Genomic DNA, 22,790 nt, shown 5'->3' with positions numbered 1-22,790 from the left:
AACGCCTTTGGTGGAGAAAGTGTGTGAACACTTTTTCATTGCATGCCATAAAAAATGAACACAACAGGTTTGGGAACCACTGCCTTCATGAATGCAGGCTGTTTAGCAGTAAAGCAGCCCGCCATTATACTCCCTCCACCATGCTTCACAGTAGTTTGACAGGGCCCACAAACTTTTGCTCACAAGTCAGACATTTTTCAATGACACAGATTAATAAGTTTATTAAACAGATTTCTCTTTGCTCATTGAATCTCTACTAGGTTCTAGATAGTACAAATTGTAATACATATAATGTATTGTGTTACATTTCTAACGTTGTCTCATATACATCTCTGTGGCCGCATACATCTCTGACTTCAGCCCATCTCATTGAACAGTCCATGAGTGCCAAAAGGGATGTCCACTGGCACCTCAGCGCGGCCCAGTTCTGTGAACGTCTTAGCGTCGAGAACCAGGAGGAAGGAGCTCTTTCTCTACACAAGTGTAGAAATACAAGATAATATCAGACGTATGTGTGTTCTAAAATGTGTCCTGGCAGACCTACATTTCGGACGTACTTCAGTGAAAAGCAATAGTAAAAAATATTTTAAGAGATAATTTGCTTGCTTGTTTGTTTATTAGCTATCTGCCCAAAACCTTGCATTAGCCAAATATGCTAACTAACAAGCACTTGCAATAAAATACGTAAGCCACAGTTTTAAGTTTAACAAACTGCTTCTATGTTTGTTATTCTCAAAAAATAAAAATACAAATGAAGCAGTAAAAGTGGCCATTTAGCTATGGCTAGTTAGCTAGCCAAGCTAGTTGCTTCCCACCTGCAACATGGGCTCACCACATGTGATTTGAAGGGTGGGAGGTCTAGTGAGATGCCAGTTGGCATGAAATACGATACAATTTCAAATAATACACATACACTGACAGAGGTACTGGAGGTAGTGGAGAAATTTGTACTCCATCACTTTTCACATCACTGACTCACCTCTCTTGGTGTGACGACGACTGACATGACCACACCATCGTCTTCATCTTTGGCATCTGGTGCTGGAACAAACACAGGCTCTGATGGGAACAGACCAGGATGGCGCCACACCTGCCAAAGAAAGCGACTGATAGTTCAACTTACATTGATGATCGACAGGGAACGGTAAGGAGGACCCATGACTGTGGGTCAACAATGAGAGGCTAAAGAGAGTTTAATAAGAAAATGGTGGCTATTATCTGTGACTATTAGCTCTAGGAACAAAACCAACCTCTAATTTCGGCTAGTGCCCTTATGGGACTTGTAAAAATACGTTAGTGCTAAGCTAACGCTAGTGCATATTAACATTTTTGGCCATTATAGCTTGAACAGACATTTAAAGCTGGTAAAAGATGTCTTATATTTTTTATTTGAAGCTGACTGCTTCAAATACTGAAACCTGGGCTGTGCAGAAAATAGCATACTATGCAATATGTATTGCTATGTACCGTCCTTCAGGGTCACATGACTATTCATTGGTTACATCATCCTAGACTATTTTGTTGGTTACTCTAACGTATAAGGCCTTCAGTCTGACTCCTGACGGCCTAACCAATGGGAGAGCTCACTTGGCTCTATCTGCCTAGATACCTAGATGAGAGGAAAAAACACTGATCTGACAAAATTCCTTCAGTCCTTTGAAGATTTTAACCCTTTTTGTTGGCAATCAAATCAACTTTTAAGAGTATTATTACAATACTTGCAGAGCTTAATTACAACAAGCATGATGACTGTATTAAGTGAAAATTGACTAAAAATAATGTACTGTTTAATAATCAATCATTTGTAGAAAGCCCCCATTGATAGTCCAACAAAAATGCCATGTATTTCTTAATATAAAGCTCTGAGATTCATACCTTCAGCTTTTTTCCTTCAAGGTCCATCTTAAGCAAAGAATCGCCAAACACATGTCCAAAGCCGCAGGCATAGAAGTAGCGATAAGGGCGAGCGTTGTAGTGAGTGTAGTTGATTTGCGGAAACTCCAGGCCGCCATATTCCAAGAGATCGTGATTGTAGAGATTCTCATGTGTGCAGAAAACCTTTTTGTATGGAAAAAAAATAGCAGAGGTTGTACGCACTGGCTGTAGGTTTTTGGGTTACATCACTTGTTATTCTTTCTCTCTCACCCCAGTTGTTGTTTTCATGGCTGTGGCGGTGGTGTTCGGTAGGTTGATGAGGTTTTGGTCATTTGGTTCTTCTTCCTTTACCTCCAGAGGCAGCACGTATCGCCAAGGCAAGATTGTGCACAAAGAACTGTAAAACTGCCAAAGCAACAGAGACGTGTTTTACTTTTTAGAGTCAAATGTTAAAACAATTATGAATTTACAGCAGCAGTTAAAACACTGTAAACACTTATGGCTCTAGCATTAGGCTCATTCCAAGCTAATATGCTTACTGTCTGGAAGGTCACATCATGAAAGAATTCATGCAAAAACCAAATGCACCAGATCGTTTTTATCTGTGAGGTTTTTAAGTTTCGAACCAGCAGGCTCTAAAACACATCTTAAAGCTGCACTATGTGAGTTTTAAGGATTTGGAGACTCCTCTGGTGGAAATGGGTACTTTCTTCAGACACCTTCCCTGATACATCTGATGATTGTGAGCATGTTGAAGGAGAATTCAGTGAGAACTCAGTAAAAACTTGGTGTAGGACGTTTCTTCTGAGGATGTGTGTAAATTATCTCCTTCTGTCATTATATCTTCACCAGAATAATGCTGATTTTTCAATTGAGACCTAAACATTGAATATGCAAAGAGGCCCAACACTTTTGAATTATTATTTCAGGATGTATAGGATGATTTGCAGCAGCACACAGACACTGATTTGTAAAATCTTTTGTAGAGCTGCTTTAAATATACCCTGATATAAAATGAATAGTCCAAAAATAGTCCATTACTCTTCGTGTTTCATTTACACCCAGTTAATATTTCAGCTTAGTAATTCTGGGCATTCTAAGCAATTAAACTCCATACGTAAGATGTGTTTTAGAATCTGCCAGGCCAAAACTTAAAGAAATTTTTTTCCCCCATTTTAAACACGTCTTCAATTCCGCCCGCTAGTTAGGACTCCCCCAATCACATGATGCCACCAGTGCTAGGGGGGTGAAGGCAAGCACAGGCTTCCTTTGAGTCCTGTGAAGCGCCACCGCATCTTTTCGAACTGCTGCTCACACAACATCCTTGGACAGCCAAACGCGCTCAGAGGAAAGCGGCAACCACCAGTTCTGTTACATCAGCTAACAGACGCCTGCGCTGACCAGCGTTGAGTAATGGGGGAAAAGGGAGGGCCATCCAATCCACCCAGAGAGAGTGAGGCCAGTTGTGCTGTCTTGGACACCTGGCCACAGATGGCTGTAGCAACACTAAGGATCGAACTTTCAATCTCCTAATGATAAGACCAATGCTTAGGCGGTTGCGCCCCTCTCAAGGCCTTAAATAGAGGCTTTTGAATATTTTTTTTTTCATAGATAGAGTTGACATGACCTGCCAGGCCCTAGGTCAGCTGCCATGGAAGCCATTGACTACCTTGTCCATCTCTTCTCCTGCTGCCTTCAGGTTCTCCAGTGTGAAGTTTCCGATCACACTGCCATCCTCTCCACAACACATGTCCATGATAAGATAACCGTTGTCCTCATAGGCATTGATCTGGTGAAGGGTAAACATGGCATTGGTGTAGTACCTCGTCTTGCTGAGCTGCAGAAAAGAGAAAAGAAAGTAATGAGTAACTAATCAATGTCTGAGAAGACCTTATATCATATACTCCATGCATCTTCAGCAGTGGACTGAATGTTGAGTGTTAACGTAGAGACATAAACAGAATAATGGCTTAAAGCTTGGACCTTCGTAGGCCCTTTGTGGATTGGACACCATTGGTGTAAAAAAAAAGCATTGGCATGCCTGGCCTGTTCGTCGGTCAACCACATGAAAGACAGTCTCCAGCTGGGGCTCCCAGGACATGACCTCATGGAAGCCCTTGCCCAGAACTCTGTACAGCATGAACTTCAGCAAGTCCAGCTTGATTGGCTGCTCAATGAAGATCACATAATTCTCTGACAATGCTGTGAAGGCAAAGCAAAATAGATTAGACAGATTGATAAAAAGATCCAATTGATTCATCAGGGTGACTGAAGACTGATTGATGATTGACTGTGTACCAAAGCTGTGGTAGTAGGATGGCTTCCTTGAACTGGCAGCTGGAATGGAGCAAAGGATCTTGGCACCATTGAGATCAGCGCCATCTGTCCCCCCTTCACCACGAGGAACATGAATAATATTATAGAAGTAGCCTTCAAAGAAAGCACAGATACGTTGAGATAAAGGACACAAAACAAACTTAACCTAGTTCAACATGTAGCCCTCATCAACACCTCACCAAGATACTCTCTCTGTAAAAGAAGAAGAAGCCCTTGATTAAAGAAATGGTTTGGAAAATTTACCCCAATGTGGTTCAAAAGCCAAGACATGTTTGACGTCTGAAGTTTGCTTCTTTGGTTTGGTACTACTGCTAATGTACTTTTGTCAGTTTTTATACATTATGGTATGTTATACAGTAGTAATAATGACATAAGCAAGCCTATTTGACTTAACAGGTCAACATGAGGCTGAAATTAGTCCATTTTTAGGCATGCGGTTTACATGATGCTAAGGGGTGGCTATAAGTTATTAGCTAAAAGGCAAAATTAAGGAAGCAAACTTCAGAACCCATTTGGGGTAAAAAATTTGCTTTTAAGCTCAATACAATAGCCTGATCAAGAATAACGTAGTTAGGCAGTTCTAGTTTGGGTAAAATGGTATTGATTAATGCACCTTGTCTTCCATATGAGTTTCCCAGATTGTACGTTGCACCTTCACGGTCGTAGTGTGGATGGGCTGTGGCTGCATTGACGGCAATATATTTAGTCCAGTCCACCTTTCAACAAACATGGAACATATTGTTAGAATTTTCTCTTATGCTGACCACACACACAAAGCAAGCACACATTCTTGGAATTTACTGACCATAAGTATGATATCAGCGGGCCATTCTATACCAAAACTAGCATATAATATGTTATTTGTACTATTATTGCCTTATTTCAGCTGGGCAGTGTGTCCTTCAGCCTCACTGGATTGACGGAATTTATGATTTTATATAATTGTGAGTGCACAAGAATCCTTGTGATGTAAACAGATCGTGACTGCTAGTGTAGCCACTGCAATATAGGATAATAAATACAACCAAGTTGGAATTAGTGTAAGTTTTTGCTTGTCAATTCTTAACGCAGTAGAAAAAGGACGCCAGGATGCCAATATTTACACTTTTAGCCAGGAAAAAAAGACAAACTGAGGTCGATATCTAGATAGCCAGGTAGCGATCTTGCTAACTTTAGCTTTTAGCTTGTTGTCCTCCTTATTTAACAAGTTGTTTCTATATGTCCTTTTAATTTTTTGGCATGGCCATATAAAAATATTTACTCTTAAATATGTTTTCAGTGTTAGAGTTGCTGATCGAGGACCAGCAACTCCCATAAAGCAGTATTCATTTATATAGGAGCTAACACTAGTATCTCTCAGCAATTGTACATTAGCATATGGCCCATTGATCACTGTACCTTTTCCTTGGTTTCCAGACTCTGTGGGTCGATTTTGCGCATGTAGTTGGTCTCTGTGCTTACATAGAAATCTCCCTTGTACTTGACAAAGTTCACACCAGCATTATCAGTGGCTTCTGAAGACCAGAGCAAAGGATTACAGGTTTAATTTTTGTACTGAATGGTAAATCAACTCTTGTCATAGGTTCGTGGAAAGTCCAAGACCTGTCCCAGACACAGCTACTCTTGATTTAGCACTCTAATATTTGTGGATTAGTTTAGAATAGTAGTACCATCTTAGATTTTCTGTCTTGGTGATCTTACACACCTAAACAAACTCTAGATCAACATAGATCTTATTGAATATCACCACTGGACTGTCTTAAATTCATTTAGAAGTGTACTTGGGATCTGGAAGCGGGAGAAGAACTGAGCGAAGATGTTCTTGCAGGGGTCAGGCATGGCCAATGTGCCAAATTCCGACACCACAATACGGTTCTTTTCCAGATTCTGCACATAGGAGTCGCTGCGCAGGAAACGGCTGCTGTAGGTCACCTGACCATCACAGATGTGGAAGCGGTGCATCAGAGCCATGCCATCGAACCAATGATTGAACCTGAGAAGAAGTGGCAGGTGTACCCACATATAAACAGACCTATTCTTAACTTATTAAGAAAGAATTAAACCTTCAATCTTAATTAACAACCTTCTTAAGAAAGCATTAAATTATAGTATACATATAATATTAAGGCCATGATTTCATACCTGCTTTCACCAAATTCAAACTTGCCAGGTCCGTTGCGCAGGAAGCTGCCATTGATCCAGGAAGGGATATTTCCTTTTATCACTGTTGGAATGGGCTCTGGAGTCTCCTCCACTGAAGTCAGTAATGTGGCAACACTCTCCAGACCGTGGGCCAGAGGACGCTTCTTAGGGTCTGCTGGATTTTAAAGGAGGGGGAGACTATTGTACTAGGTCCAGATCAGGTAAGTCAAACTGGCTTCATTTCAGGCCACAGCTCTGTGGAGATTAGCGATTTCCTTCGTCTGAAGGCCAAAGCACACTGGACGCACCGGACCACATAGCATGTACAGTACAAAGTGCATAGAATTCATTGCAGTGGTATCAAGCTAAAGATTATTTTTATGCACTATTTGCATCAGATTCATAAAATAAAACTGAACACCATTTATGAATTCACCTCGTTTGACATCAGCAAGCTAATTCTTGACAAACAGTGTTTTTAGCTAGAGAGTACAGTCTTACATATCTTACCCAAACCAAGGGGTTTGATCCTAGTTGATCTATCCATGCTGCACAGCCCATGCTTGTTTCTAGCCTTAGTTGCCATGTTGGACAAGCTTTACAGCAAACTGACAAAAATCTCTTTCAAAGTAATGAGAAACTGTAGCGCAACAAAATTCAGAAATTTAGAGCTTGTTATTAATTTCAATTATTTCTTAAATTTGAATGTCTGGATAACTCATGTAATAGAGATAACATTAGCTCTGAGAGAAAAAAAATCTTAAGAGGTGAAATTCTCTCATACCAAGGCAATAAATAAATTTTTTTCTCTGATAACATAATTTGTCCTGCAAAAGCACTGTGAGTGTAAGATTATGTTTACTTTAATAATAACCATCTTTATCAATCTCACTTAAAAATGTTACATTATTTTAAGTCATTTATAGCACAGGTACACAAGTAGAAAGAGTCATTGTTCAGGTTGTTATGATTGTGTCAATGGTTTTCAGTTGTTTCAAGAAGTGACCTCTTCTACCACTGTCTCAAGTATATTGTAATAGTATTTAGTGTTAATTGAAATATATTGTAACTCTAAATTTGGGGTTTTAGATGAGTACAACCTGTTAACCTTTTTTCCCCCCCAGAAATCTCAGACACAGCCTTGTCCATGCACTCGTAGCTTATTAAGATCAGAAGCTGAAGTTAATAAAAAAAAAAAAAAAAAAATTAAAGCTGGATTTCTGATGCATACTTGGCTCATGATGGCTTAATCAACAAAGCTTTATTACTGCTCTTGTGCAATGTAAATGGAAGGGATTATTGTCCTCAAAATCCTCAAATATTCTTTTGACGTAATAATAACAACTTGGGAGTTTCATGAAAAGGCTTGTCTTGACAACAGGAGTAGATTGGCTCCCATTGCTTTGGGACTTTGAGCTGATGCAATTCACCTAAAGCTCAGAGTGAATGATTAACTAAAACTCCACTCAGTCCTCTTGATAACACTGTGAGTACAGACTACCTGGGCTTCACAGTTTTGACATGGTTAACCGGCACTTGCAGAGCTGTTCTATCTATGTGCCATCTTGAAAATATACATATTGAAACATCCATCACATATACTGGTGGTCTATTGGAAAGAATCTATTTCTCTGTTTCTGACTGGCATTTTAATTTGAAATGGCTTCTAAAAACAGACGACAGTGAACAAACTCTTTTAGTTCAAGTTCAAGACCTTGACCAGTGGGTGAACTTGGTAATTATGTAAGTGATGGGCAGACATTACGACATATGATGTAAAGGCCTCTTAATCGCATGGCTCTGACATGATTTAACCTGTTTTCTATATGTACGACAAGTGCTAAGCAGATAGCAGTCATATTATTTGTCTTACAGTACACAATCAGATCATTATGGGTGAGCAAGTAGGTGTAGAGGAAGTATAAAGCAGGCTGACTAAATTGACTAAATGCAATTGTGATCCTGGAAATGACTGTATGTTCACACTGTATGTCCTAATGTTTGTATAACGCAACACGCCCCCCAAACCAGGAGCTCAGGGGCTCAGTCACCCCAGGACAGGAATGGGCCTTCCCCAAACTGCTGTTGCAAAGTTGGAAGCATATAATTGCCTAAAGTGTCTTTGTATGCTGTAGCATTAACAGTACCCTTCACCGGAATTAAGGGGCTAAACCTAAACACTAAACAGCCACAGACAATTATCCCTCCTCCACCAAACTTTACTGTTGGCACTTTTTTCCCAGTAGAAAGTGTCCTCCAAACTCAGATTCATCCATCAGACTGCCAGATAGTGAAGCATGATTCATCACTCCAGAAAACACAATTCCACTGCTCCGGAGTCCAGTAGCGGTGTGCTTTACACCATTCCAAATGATGCTTGGCATTGCACATAGTGATCTATTTAGTGCAGCTATGACTGAGTACTGTCGATTTTTACGTTCTACATTCTTCCGCAGCTTCACTCAGAGTGTTTATGTACCACTTTGTGGCAGTTACAGTTGACCAAAGCAGACCTACCATGGCAGAAATTTCACGAATGGACTTGTGTCAAAGGTGGCATCCTGTGACAGTTACTGAGCTCTTCAGTGCGACCTATTCTACTGCCAGTGTTTATCAATGGAGATTACATAGCTATGTGCTTGAGTTTATACACCTGTTAGCAATGAGTGTGACTGAAAGCCTTGAACTCAATTAAGAGGGGTCTCCTCAATGTGAATGTGTAGGATTTAGAACAAGATATTAAGGATTCATTTACCAAAATATCTTGTGTATGAACAAGAACAAAGCATGTTATTAGGCAACTGACTAAGCCACACACTAAAATTGAAATATGACTTGGTAAGAAAATTTCCTAAAATGATAACTTTATGCCTACGTTGACTTACCTGCCATTTTGGGCTCAGGCTTCTTGGTTGGGTCGGACATGGTTGCAGATGACAAAGTCCTACACATGCACACACTTGAAATGGCAGCTCCAATAAAATGACAGTATATTTACAAATAAGCACATGAAGGGGGTGGGGACCTGCCATCTCTACAGAATGCTGAACCCTGGACACAGTCCCAGTTATTCAACATACTCCCAACTATCTGCTGATAACACACTGTACTTTTATACTGCTTTTGTAATTGCTACCGTGGCTGAGGCTGACCTGTGATTGACCTGTAGTTGAGAGATAAACACCCTTTCTGTGGCTTTTGTCTTCTTTGTACTTGTGTACACGTAGCCAATCAGTCTAATTCAGTCAAGTGTTGGTTGTAGCTGAATTCATGTTTTAGATGGTCTCACCGACTGAAACACCAGTCTTTAGATACAAAACTCACTTTCAGTTTGTTAGAAACACCTACCTTTACACATTGGCCATTTTACCAGAAACACCTACCATATAAGTGCAATTTGTATATATTGTAGTCCATCTGTTCATCTAGTCCATCTGCTCTATTTATCAGCCTCCCTCTAAGCCATTTATCAATGGAAAGGGACCAATATATGACCACTGCTGCCCAGATATTATTTGTGTGGTGTGTCATTCTCAGCAGGCTCACAGTGACCAATGACGAAGCACAAATAGTGCATCAACTGTAGTGCATCTAACTGTACATGAGCAAGATGGATCTACAAGGAGAGGTTTCTAATAAAGTGGTCAGTCAGTCGAGGTACAGGGTCAGAATAACTAACAAAGACTGGAAAATGCACTACTAATGCACGGGGTTGCACATTCACAGCACATACCATGTTACATTTGTACCCTGGGTGGGGCAAATCTATTATGTACATACAGTACACTGTGGACAAAATGTGTCTTACAAAATATATTGGTTATATCAGTGTGCAAATATGAAAGGCATATCTTTAGTTTGCTTCAACCTCTAATACAGCTGATAAAAAACGCAGGGTTAAGGCGAGTGGTGGGCAAACACAGCACTACAGGCTGTTAATAATGTTAAGGCACTTCACTGCCAGCCAGATATATAACCACAGTATATGATCAGGCAAGTGAGCAAGCTAGCAAACTAGTTGTAACAGCTGAAGCTGTCAGCAAACCAAGCTTAAATTTTTAAAGTTAAAATCCCTTTATTTTAACTCTTTTGCTTTTGCTTTTCCTCTCTCCTTTATACACATTTACTGCATGTGGCACTAGAGGTCTGATCTTAAGACTAAAGGTTTTTACACAATAAAAGGTTCATTATTTGAAGCTGTGTTTAACCTGACAGGTTTCAGAAGAGAATTACTTTTGTGACTAAACTAAAATTTGCACCTCAGAGACTCAAGATTCCATTCAAACTTGCATGAATTGAGGTGTGAATATCTCTGCCAAATCTCTCCCAAATTCAATCAGTTTTTATCTGAATAATAGACAGCTAGCTTTGCCATATAATATTAATAAGAATGCTGGCTGATTTCAACAGCATTAAACGTGCTGTGGGTAAGACTTAGTGGCATCTAGTGGTGAGGTTGCAGAACCTCTCTCTCACTCCTCCCTTTCCAAGCGCGTAGTAGGACCTATAGTGGCCGCATTGCTTTTAGATTGGCACACCAAATTACCTGTCTAGAAGAAAACAGACAACTTTGGTGTCACTTTGGCTTTCTGCTAGTAGAGGACTCGCTCTCTGTGTAGATGTGAAGGGCTCATTCTAACAAATGAAATCATGATTCTTAGTTACAGGTGATATTGCACTAATGAAAACACTGCATTTTTGCTAAAAGATCTCCCTGAATCTTACACACTGCGCCTTTAATGTTTTGCATCAGGAAAAAGTTCAGCCAGCAGCCTTGGAAAAAATAGGCCTCTTGTTTTAAAAACGCTATTTTAATTTAATCCTCATTTATCATTGTAGTGCACTGTGTAAGCCACTTTGATACACTGCTGGGACTTATCCAAGATAATGCATAATCCAGATACAAAACGGTAACACATGAAATTGAAACAGTTGCCTTAAGACAGAGAGAAAGACATCTGTCTGACATTCAGATTCACGGCCTATACAGATTAAATACTGTGTAAAAAGTAGCTTTGATGTACTATGTCAGGCTACCAGACACAGAAACTAACACTTCAAAGACAAGCTGACCTGAACTGAGAAACAGCTGACCAGCCATAGCCGAGCTAATGAGCCAAATCTGCTTTCAGAAAACGACTCGCTGCACTTTAGTTGGAACAATTACATTCACAATGTGACAAACTACTAATCACTCGGAGACTTTATATGAAACTCTACTACACAAATATACAGTATAGAGACGCACTAATATGGAAATTACTGGCTGATGCCAATATCCAGTATTTTTCATATACAAGTCAAATGTCAAGAACATTTATAAGATGTAAAAACTGCTGATGCTGATTACATTTTTTATTGTTATCAACCAATATTGATATGATTCCAATATCATGGTGGAATGGAGTAAAATAGAACAATAGGATACAACAGAACAGAATAGAATAGAACAGAATAGAATTTCATTGAACAAACAAGGTGGGAAAAAGGGAAACATGTTTAGAATGTCAGCAGTGCACAAAATACAAGTAAGCTCTAACATTCGTTAATTGGGCACCTTAAAAAAGGCGGCGAATACACAACAAATATATACTGAGAAACTCTTGAATCCAGTTCCAGGAAATTCTGATACTCCAGTGCTGAAACTGCTGAATATAGACAAAACTATGCTACATGTTATGTATGACCAGTAGCCATGAGAACATGTCCCTGGAAAACAGCTGCCCAGACTCAGATAAAGCATTCCTTTCATCCAGTGAGTGACCAGTGGCTTCATTTGTGGTGACACATTGGGCGTAGCTGATAAGGAAGGATTTATAATTCACCTCAGCAGATCTGGGTGGTCAGCAGAACCAAGTCAAGATGCTCCCATTTGTTTTGGCATCGGTGCTCATTGCTAGCGGTAAGAACACACCTGCATGGAGTCTGACTTTATTGAAGGGTTTAATTAGAGGTGCAACTCTCTGATTTGATTATCAGTCTTAGGAACTATTTGATCTACGGGTAAATCAGATCGAAATAGTCATACATCTATTCATATTCATTTATTGTCAAATGCCAAGTTAGTCCACTTTTGAAATTCAAGGTCTTTGAGCTCATTTCATTAGCTGAAACTTCCTCTTTCGTGTTCTACAGCTTTCTCAGTCATTTTAGAATCTCCTACAGGTCTGTTCATTTTTTCCAACTTTATGCGACACTCTTTTAAACAATATGGTGCAAAATGTGCCTGGTGAGGTGCAGGGTTTCTAACCATCAACAAGCTGGAGACCAGGGGTGTCTCTAGAGATTTATTAAGCTTTTACTAAGGTGGGGGGTCTGGGAAGCACATGGTCCCACAGGACAGTTTTTAATAGCCCCAAACTTTTTATTTATTAACTTTTAGCAGCAATACACATAAAATTGTGTAAAAAATATCACTATTTGTTTAATTCTGTCTCATCATCGTTAGGATCCAAAATGATTTAAATGCTATCAATCCACTAACACCAGAACAAATCAGGTGACAGTATCAGAGTCAAACAATGCTATCTCCTTTCTCTTAAACTTCAGCTTCTGACCTTCTTGAGCTTCTTCCTCCTCCTTTCCTTTCCTAGGCTAAGTAACATGTTGATTTTTTATCAAACTCCGATTACAAAAAAAAAAAACTCAAGGATTAATGCTTAAGGCTGCCACGTTGCTTGAAGAAATTTCGTATATCCATCTACAGAGATAAAACTGTAATGATTAGCAATATGTGACTTTTTCACCCCTCTCCTGGATCAGGGCCTTGTCGTGGCGGAAGGGCTTGTGTGGTCTAGGGATCTTCAGAGCTAAGTCGTCGGGAGCAATATGCACCTGGTAGGGTCTCCCGGGGCGAACAGGTCTGCAGTGAAGACCCAGACTAACTCGATCCAGAAACCCTCCATGAGAAACGGACACAGGCGGTCGTGTACTGACAACGTTGCATCAGTCTCATCAGTCTAATCTAACAGGCTAATATCCGTGTGTCCTTTCAAAACTCAAGAGAAATATGAAAACAAATGCCAATAACGTTATTTCTACCCCGGTCACACGTTCACTCTGACTATCTGTAAATGTTCTTAAAATTCTCGCTTACATGCTGATGCTAATGTTAGCTAGGTCTAACATAACATCAGCCTAAAGTCAGCTAGCTAGCTAACACGCAACCAGCTAGTTGAACATCCCTGTTAGCCCCTAACAGACTCTCTTTAACTGGTTTACATTTTATATTCTCTTTATAACTGTATTCCTCACTAGTATGTCAACATAAAGCTAACCGGCTATGCAACAATAATAAAATTAAGACTTCAAATCAAAGCCTTTAAATGAAGCGTTACTTAAAAACTGAGACATACAAAGTAAAGAATGTTACTTATATGCCTCTTACAAGCTTAAAATATCCATATTTAAACTGGAACTAAGATTAAAATCCCATATAGCACCAAGCTAACCCATTATTGAAGCTCTGGATTAAACATTTTCAAGTTTCAAAAAACCCAAACAACAAATTCTTCTGTATTAGAGACTGCAATGCAATGCTCTTGCCTTATGGTTTTATGCCTGTACCTGATTCTGGCAGTAAATACAATTAAAAAGTAGAAATAAAGTTTTTTTGTTGACAGATTACAAACATCAACACACCAGCTCTGATCATAATTTGTGATCAGTTTGTGTTGCAATGAGTTAAATTCACTCTGAAACTACTCACTGCTTCACTTTGTATTTGGTCTGGTCAGAGAACTTGTAGAAAGGAGAATTGCCGCTCTGCAATGTTTTCCGGGGTTTTCTGACGCTAGAGGGCGCTAGAGTCCAAAATGAGTTGATATAGAACGGAGCATTTGAGCACAATCATAGTTTATAAATGCTCAAACATTTTTTATGTAAAAGAATGCAGTCATTTGATGAAAACAGAACAGCATAAAACATTTTAACACCGCAGTTTTAACTTTAAGAGCTTTAAAACTCAAGTTATAGGAGTTTAAAAAGGCACCTCATGTATGTTCATGTCGTCTGTGAATAATCACGCTCTAGCAGTAAAGCCCACCTCCTGCTGCCCAAAATCCGTTTGCTGTAGAATAGGGGGAATATATAGATAAGATTTCTTTGTTTTTTTGTGATACATCCTTATTCTTTCTAAAATTAAAGAAACGTTCTGGGCGAGTGATTAGAAACCATTTTAACTTTTGACTGTTTACCTCTGGACTAGGCGGCCCGACCTGGTGAAGTATTGTTCTTTTGCGCAGGCGGGTCGGTTTAGGAGCCGATCTGTTCAGACTGATGTCGCATACAGATCACATTTAAAAGACAATGTGAACAGCCAAACAAAACAATCGGATTTGGTGAGAAAATCAGATTCAGGCCACTTTTGCCTGCCATGTAAGCGAAGCCTTACTCTCTGCGTTTTCGTCTCTCGTCGACACAAACACAGGGTTATAGGTGACCGAAAATGGAGGTTTTCCACATCGCTGTCCAGGGCGGAGATCTTTGAGACCTCCATTTCCAGTGTTTTCGTGACGGGCAGACCACAGACTAACCTCCAATTACTCCCCGGGCGCCGTGGATAGGGATGCCCACTGCTCCGGGCAAGTGTGGTCACTGCCCCCTAGTGTGTGTGTTCACTAGTGTGGATGTATGCAGGTGTTTCACTGCACGTATGGGTTAAATGCAGAGGTCTAATTTCACAGTGTGCAAACACAGAGACAAATGGTTCAATTCAATTCAATTCTTGTTCGAATTTTCCCGTTCCACCTTAACTGGTGCAGCAGTTACATTGCAGCGCCCCCAGGCATTTAAGGTGGAACGGGGAAATGCGAATAAGAAGCTGATTTCTGCTTCATACGTTCTCCTGGGTTCGGTTGACTTTGTACTCAAGTATAACTTGAAGCAGCGTTTGTCCTTCATCGTAAGTCCACACGAACAAACCTACTTGATGACAATGGTGAAGCGGTCTCCAGTTTCCCTCAGGCGCTCACGCTGCTCTGCTTCGGGCGTTATGTTTATGAGGTATTATCGCCCCACACTGGGCTGTTGCGCTCATGGGGCGCTCTCGACTCACTTCTGCGGTCTCGCATGGACTGAGGGATTGTCAAAAACGCAGTTTGTGTGGATGAAGTTTTTGTTAAACAGAGACAAAACACCAACGTCACGGCTCAGCGGTGGATTAAAAACAGCAGCAGCAGCGCCGCCTGCAGGCCGCGCCCTGCCGTGACAGTCTGTTCTGAATGTGGAGATGGCGCCGCTGACAAATGAGAAAAAAGTTAATTAATCATGTACATTTAGAGTCGAGTCGGCAGACGCAACTGAGTTCGCCAGCTCAACATAAACTGCAGGCGTCGATGGAACAAAAGAGACATTTCAAGACGGCGTCTTTGGGTTTCTTCAGAACTGAATTCTCTTTGGGTCAAAGACAGTTTTATTCGCTGAGATGTAGTTTCATTCATTTCTGTCCATTTTATGTAAACCAGTTTTTCAAATGAAAATTTGAAATTTTTGCCAAACAAACACATCAGATTTATTCTACAGACCTCTGACGTGACATGGTGATTATCTTTGATAAGGTGTGGCCACAATTTACACACAATTTAATTTGTGTCCCCAGTATAATAATTTGTGGCCTCAGTATAGTCCTTTATGGGCTGCTAAGTAATTTGTGGCTTCAATAAATACTTCATGGCCTCTGTATAGTAATTTGTTGCCTTAAAATAGTAATTTGTGGCCTAAATATAGTAATTTTAACCTTTATATGTTAATTTTTAGCCAAGTCTCTGTATTATTCTACTCCATCTAAGAAGACAGAGTTTATGAAACAATAACATGGGCTATGAGTGGGCATTGTGCCTTCATTGTGCCATATTTTGTTAATATGTTTATAGTTATTCTTGCTGCTATAGTCATGTTACTCTTCTATCGCTCCCTATCTAGCTCTGGGGTGCGGGGTTCCCCCCATCGAGCCCATCACCACCCGTGTGGTCAACGGAGTGGATGCCAGACCTCACAGCTGGCCCTGGCAGGTCTGTAAGCCTCTGTCCATTCACTCTTGTCCTTCCACTTTGTAATTCTTTGCTTATTTTCTTCTGTCTCTGTTTTCCCCTTGATATTTCAGCCAAGGCTCTTTGAATCCAACAGGCTTCAGGAGCTGCAGTTCAGAGCTTCGGCCACCAGGGGGCTCCAAGAGCATGAATGCATGTAGTTTAGAAATGGAGGAAAAGTTAAACTAACTGAAAAATACACTTATATTGGACTAAGTTTATTCTACTGTTAGTCTAGTGTTAGCCTCCAGCTTATGTCCGTTTTGCGAAACATCTTAACTTAGCCTTACCTCTGGACAATGCCTAATGTCTGACTATGTGGAAGGGGCTGCGAGATAGACTAAGCTCAGGTCCCCAAAAAGTCTCAAATGGGAATTCCACTTATTTCTCACACCAACCCACTCTGAATGGCTTTGTTTACATCTCAGTGGTGTGATTATGCAGATGTTCTGAGAGCGTGTCATCAGTGGATGTGCTCTTTATTACAGCCCTGTTTCCACTTTTAAAATCTCCCAATGAAATCAGCTCATCGATCATCTCCTCATGGTTCTTACAACATTCTTCTGACCCATTGCATCCCCCCTCCCCATAGATCTCTCTGCAATACCTGCGAGATGGAGAGTGGAGACACACCTGTGGAGGATCCCTGATCGCCACCAACTGGGTGATGACTGCTGCTCACTGTATCAAGTACGACACTCTACTTTCTCATTTCTTTAAAGAAGCTGCTCAGTTACAGCAACCCTGCCTGTTCAGTAACACTACGGATGCCTTTGCACTACAGCTGAAAAGTTTAGAGCAGCTTAATTTGATTTTAGTAAGTGTCGTTTATGTATTCACTCATAGTTTATACACTTTGGAGATTCAGAAGATTTTTTTAGACATTTCATTCAATGTTTCAAGTGTTTTTTGAACAACAAGAACTTATTTAATGATACATATTTATGAGACATGCTGGATATTAATTTTATTAGAAATCTATTCTCTATGTTCTACAGTTTTCTCTGTCATTTTAGAATCATAGCTCTGTTCATCATCTAGACACATGAATCTATGAAGTTATATATACAGTATTACACTTACAACTTAACTCAAGTATTTCTATAATAATCCATGACGAACAGCATGTAAACAAGCAGCAAACAGAATTAACATAACGTCTCTAACTTTTTCATACATAAATATGGATATGATGTACATATGAAGCTGTTTTGTGCATTAACTGCCCTTCATTCATGCAGTACACAGAATACCTACCGCGTGTATGTTGGAAAGTACAACCTGGTGGAGGAGGAGGCTGGGTCCAAGGCCATCAGCACTGAGACGATTGTGGTGCACGAGAAGTGGAATCCCATCTTTGTGGCCTTTGGGTGAGAACTACCATAAAACTACTGTAAATAAAAAAACAGCTAGTGTAAATTCCAGGAAATCTGCTGTACATTGTAGTAAAAGTACCAGTTTAGTTTATAGATGTATAATCACTGTCAGAACAAAACTTCACCACCAACATTGTAGTTCCACTCAGTGGCCACTTTATTAGAAACACCCACCTTGTGCTTCCACTCAGTGGCCACTTTATTAGAAACACCCACCTTGTACTTCCACTCACTGGCCACTTTATTAGAAACACCCACTTTGTATTTCCACTCACATAGGAAAATTTCATCAAGCAATGTCATCATGAATCATCATAATTTAATTGTTCTGATACTGTAAAATAAATGTTTGTAAACTCATCTCCATGGCGATGTGGTCAGGAATGACATAGCTCTGATTAAGCTGTCCGAGCATGTGACCCCAAGTGAGACTGTGCAGCTCGCCTGCATACCTGCCGCTGGAAGTATCCTGCCCAATGACTACCCCTGCTACATCACCGGCTGGGGCAGAATCTTCAGTAAGTGTGGCTAAAATGTGTTTATCAGTCAAAAGCAGAGGATTGTACAGTGTACATTTCTGATGTGTTATTGGGTGTAGATGGGGACCAATCATTAGCTACGCGTATAGACAAGAGGAATATCAAAGTTATATCTGAAAAAAGTTTTAGGGTAGTGACAGATTTCAGCCACATGCTATGACATTAGCATAAAATAGGTCTTAAAGCCACGTCATATTCAGTAAGTATGTTTGAAATGCAGTGATGAAACATGACTATTAAAACTGGGCTTTCAGTTTAGGCTGAGAATGAAAAATGTAATGCCAATTTCTTCTGGCAGTGCTATGAGAGTTCTAATATTATGTATTATGCTGTGTGTTACTGCAGTTTTATCACGGGGAAGAGTGTTGTTAGGCATGGCGCGAAGTGGAGTAACATACAGCCTCAAGTGGCTTATGGCTGCTGTCGCTGTTTGTCTGTCCACCATCTGTATTCACAAACAGTGACATATCTAGAATTTCCAGAAGGCCTAGAGTGATGTTTTTGCTCAAGAAATAGGCCCTCTTATTGACAATCAAAAAATGATCAGTTGATTCCACCCTTGGTTCCTCGTTATGTTGGTAGTTAAGCTAAAATTGTAGTTCAGCTAATGAAGTTCTAACCAATGGGAGCAATAGCTTGGCTGTATCCACCTAGATATCAAATCAATCACTGCATAAATTGGGTTTCTAGTGGTGCTGAGATGTACACCAAGTTCTTTTTAAATATACGTACGACAAGGTGTTAATTGGTAGTTCGATCTCTTTTGTCTTTTAAAGTATACTGCCCATTTACCATATTGTACCACATCTTTGTGGCCAAAAGGACATTGTTTAGATTAAAAACGTGGCTTTCTTTTGAAGCATACTGCCAGTGTATGATGGAAACAGATTGACAATCACACCTTCATGATATTCTCTATAATACCTCATACAATAAATATTATTGTTCCCACTTTGTTGAGAGCCATTGAAAAAATAGGGTCCCTCCACCTCAAAAATGGTAATTTAACTCCTGGTCATGATGATTGATTCATGCTAACACAGAAGACAGAGAAGGGAGGCATTGCTCTGTGAATTGCCAGGGTAAAATTAATGTTGAATGTAGTTTTGCTGATTTCACTAGTCACTGTAATATTCATTTCATCGTGCTTATGTTTATAAGAGCTCATTAGCCAGTAGAAGTTAGTGTGCTTAAACAGAACTGTGGTTTGTTTCAGCTGGTGGCCCCATTGCTGACAAGCTCCAGCAGGCTCTGATGCCCGTGGTGGACCATGCCACCTGCACAAAGTTCGACTGGTGGGGTCCAGCTCTGAGGGACACCATGGTGTGCGCTGGAGGAGATGGCATCGTTGGTGGCTGCAATGTGAGTGGCAGCACTCAACGCTTTCAGTAGCTGTGGCTTTGTAGCACTGTCAGTACTGATTAACATCAGTGTCAAAGTCCCAGTGTGTTTGATAGTCATGTACAGAATCAATATGAAACTACTCTCCGTGTACAGTTACATTCAGAAGATTAGAATCACTTGTTCATGATTTCTTATTTTATATTATTTTTAAAATATTTATGTTTCATACTGTTTGAGAACAGCATGGAGTTGTTAAATGATTAAGAAGTATACTGTAGTCAAGCTATTCTAATCGTTTTACCGACTGCAGTTTTCAAGCTAGAACTATGAAATGAAAGGATCGTACAGCCTATATTGAAAAAAATGTGCTTTTGCTTTTGGGACTGTTCGCATGTATGGCCTTCCTGTAAAAAACTTTGTTCAAAGATGATTTTTTTGTTGAAAATTCTAAATTAACTGCCACAAATGTCACAAAATCTCACAGACATTATGCATTATGCACACACATATTAACAACCACCTGGGTTTAAATAGCAGTGGCCTAGCAGCACCTTAGCAACCACTTGCAAGGACATAGCAAAGGTCAAGCAACACGTTGCAACCTCCTATACACCATAGCATGGCCTAGGAACAACTTAACTTAACTTAACACTTGGGATACAATAGCAGTGGCCTAGTAACACCATAGCAACCACCTGGGATTCCATAGCAACAGCCTAGCAACACCTTAGCAACCAACTGGTATTCCATAGCAGCAGCTTTGTCCAGCCAACCTAAAGTTTGTTCACAGACTTTGCCCTGTAAGTTAATAATAATAATAATCTATTTACAAATTATAAAATATACTGTAGTTATCAGTGATTCACTGAAAAGAAAAGCCTTATTCAAAACAAAAACTGAACATCGAAAAAGCTGATGATCAATGACAACATAAAATAAAATGTACAGTATACTATACAGTTACTATATGTGCCACACAAAATCCAATGTCCTTGATGCAGAGCACAGTTGGCCCTCCAAGGCAATCTCATTATTTTGTAGTCAAACTTCATACTTCGGCTCTGGTGTTTGTCAATTTTTCCAGTCTTTTCACACCTGTGGCTGCAGATGGTGTTAGCAGACTGGCTGGAACTTTCCTCTCTGCTTCTCATGTTTTGCTGTATTCTGCGTATCAAGGGAGGATGGTGTGTTTTAAAGTATGGAACTTGTAGTGGTACCAATGGCTGGTACTTTCACTGTTGATCTACTACAGCTCAAACTGTTTAAACACATCTACACTGAATGGCACATGAGAGTGAAGGGAACATGCAGTGTTTTTAATCACTATATCTTACTTTCATCACCACTGAAATTATTTGTAAAGTCTTTCATTTTGACATTCCATTTAGGCCTGTTTATTCCTTGTTTTTTGTCAAAAATTCCCTTTTGGCTTTGGAAGTACCATCTCTGACCATTTTCAATTTTAAGTGGATGGATGAAATTTTGCTTCCTTAAAGATAATAATAAATATACTGTACCTATTCTACAGTAACTGTCCAGCCATCTACTTTATTTGAAGCTAATGTTAAACTCATCTGTCCTGCAGGGTGACTCTGGTGGTCCTCTGAACTGTAAGAACTCTGAGGGTGTCTGGGAGGTCCACGGTATTGCCAGCTTTGTCTCAGGCCTGGGCTGCAACTATGAGAAGAAGCCCACCGTCTTCACCCGTGTGTCTGCCTTCAATGACTGGATCGACCAGGTAACGTCTGCAGTGACTGTTTGAGAGCACTCAGTGCTGTTGTAGCAGCGTGACTGTAATATCGCTCCACCTAGAAATCTATTAATGTAGCAGCAGCATCTGCTCGATTACTGCTAGATACATTCTAGAGCCACACTGAGAACTTTAGAACCTCACTGAGAATTACAAAGTACAGCACAGCCTGAAGGAATATAATTAATATTATCTTATATGAATGAAGGAATATTTGAATTTCATATAATGCACATAAGTAAGACATGTAGCTAAGTATGTTTTTACATAAAGCTGCTACTAAACAAATATAGCTAATAAAATGTTGCTATTTCATTAATTAATGTGCTAATGAACTATTTTGATATATAACATTAACTATAGCTAAAATAATTACTTATGGGATTCTCGTGAGATTGCTATACAACAAATATGGCTATTTTTTAGTTAATGCATATTATACAACAAATATAGCTTATAATTTGTAAATATAAATCTGCCATTTTACTAATTATGTTTTAAATATTTAACTATTTATGACTATTTATTGTAGTACATAATAATTATAGCTGATAAAAAACATTTTATATGGTGCTGCTGTATAAGAAATATAACTAATAATAAAATATTGATAATAATATTGTTATTATATACATTTTAATACTATGCTGGTGTACAGAAAATAATGTGCAGCGAATAATAAAATCAATTTCATGTGTAATGCTGATTTATAATATGTTTAGCTAAAAATTTATTAATAATTTTCACTAATGATGAAATATTTTCTTAAATAATGCTTGTGTATAATGATCATACCTAAAAGGAAGCATTTTGTAAATATTTTGTATATTTTTCTTACATTTCATATGCCATTGGTCTATTATGACATTATAACTAATATTTCAATATTTTCTTGTGTGATGCTTCTATATGGTGAATATAGCTAATAGGTTTTTTTTTCTATTTTTTTAGGTTATGCTAAAAAACTAAAGTGGAACAAGCATGAAATAATTTCAATAAATGCTTTTAAAAAGTTCCAGTTGTGCTATTACTCTCTTTGTCTCTCTCAGATACACACACACACACACACACACACACACACACACACACATTCTAAACACTAAGCCTAACATCAACCCCAAATATTAAACAAGAACAAGGTTAGTTGGCACAGTGTTAATTTTTGGCTCAGTAGGATAAATATAACATAAAAATAAACATAAAATGATTGTCCACTTGACCAACATTCAGCCATTGCAACTTTTTATTGAGGAATGAAGGAAAAAACTGACATCTATATAAATGTAAAGTGACCTGGTTTTATTTGTTTTATGACGTGGTTTTATTTTCAATACAAGTCAATGGTAAAATAAAGCGAGTTGAACTGAATAAACTTTATTTGGCATTTCATAACTGGGCA

At 39.3% G+C, this 22,790-nt stretch overlaps 2 protein-coding genes across 3 annotated transcripts; one reads left to right on the top strand and one right to left on the bottom strand.

Annotated features, from left to right (window-relative positions):
- Nucleotides 1-193: 193 nt before the first annotated feature.
- bco2l (beta-carotene 15, 15-dioxygenase 2, like) lies at nt 194-9,391 on the bottom strand. 2 transcript variants are annotated; one of them, XM_037531919.1, is made up of 12 exons: nt 9,240-9,391; nt 6,355-6,529; nt 5,994-6,205; nt 5,611-5,726; nt 4,826-4,928; nt 4,174-4,266; nt 3,917-4,077; nt 3,545-3,712; nt 2,146-2,280; nt 1,876-2,058; nt 980-1,090; nt 194-473 (listed from the first exon to the last, which is right to left on the bottom strand). In XM_037531919.1, the coding sequence occupies exons 1-12, from the start codon at nt 9,304-9,306 to the stop codon at nt 357-359; spliced, it is 1,641 nt and encodes a 546-aa protein (XP_037387816.1). In that variant the 5' UTR covers nt 9,307-9,391; the 3' UTR covers nt 194-356. The 2 variants fall into 2 exon arrangements, with proteins under 2 accessions (XP_037387816.1, XP_017565149.2); XM_017709660.2 differs by having other exon boundaries at nt 4,174-4,305; nt 9,240-9,390.
- A 2,747-nt stretch (nt 9,392-12,138) lies between these two features.
- Nucleotides 12,139-22,406, top strand: ela3l (elastase 3 like). The gene is made up of 8 exons (XM_017709661.2): nt 12,139-12,256; nt 16,276-16,364; nt 16,975-17,072; nt 17,624-17,752; nt 18,140-18,276; nt 19,514-19,659; nt 21,227-21,379; nt 22,343-22,406. The coding sequence occupies exons 1-8, from the start codon at nt 12,217-12,219 to the stop codon at nt 22,358-22,360; spliced, it is 810 nt and encodes a 269-aa protein (XP_017565150.1). The 5' UTR covers nt 12,139-12,216; the 3' UTR covers nt 22,361-22,406.
- Nucleotides 22,407-22,790: the final 384 nt, after the last annotated feature.

This window comes from Pygocentrus nattereri, chromosome 20 (assembly GCF_015220715.1).
Source record: "Pygocentrus nattereri isolate fPygNat1 chromosome 20, fPygNat1.pri, whole genome shotgun sequence".
NCBI lineage: Eukaryota > Metazoa > Chordata > Actinopteri > Characiformes > Serrasalmidae > Pygocentrus > Pygocentrus nattereri.
The sequence above is the reverse complement of the archived record's forward strand: the minus strand, read 5'-3'. Positions and strand labels throughout refer to the sequence as shown.

What these genes read in the sequence shown, in the direction of transcription:
- bco2l (XM_017709660.2), bottom strand. Translation starts at nt 9,306, where the DNA reads ATGTGTAGGACTTTGTCATCTGCAACCATGTCCGACCCAACCAAGAAG. An exon ending in AAACTCATATGGAAGACAAG is followed by an intron (nt 4,306 to 4,825) that starts GTGCATTAATCA and finishes CTTTCTTTGAAG; the next exon opens with GCTACTTCTATAATATTATT. An exon ending in TCGTCGTCACACCAAGAGAG is followed by an intron (nt 474 to 979) that starts GTGAGTCAGTGA and finishes ACACTTGTGTAG; the next exon opens with AGAAAGAGCTCCTTCCTCCT.
- ela3l (XM_017709661.2), top strand. Translation starts at nt 12,217, where the DNA reads ATGCTCCCATTTGTTTTGGCATCGGTGCTCATTGCTAGCG. An exon ending in ATCGGTGCTCATTGCTAGCG is followed by an intron (nt 12,257 to 16,275) that starts GTAAGAACACAC and finishes CTCCCTATCTAG; the next exon opens with CTCTGGGGTGCGGGGTTCCC. An exon ending in GCATCGTTGGTGGCTGCAAT is followed by an intron (nt 19,660 to 21,226) that starts GTGAGTGGCAGC and finishes TCTGTCCTGCAG; the next exon opens with GGTGACTCTGGTGGTCCTCT.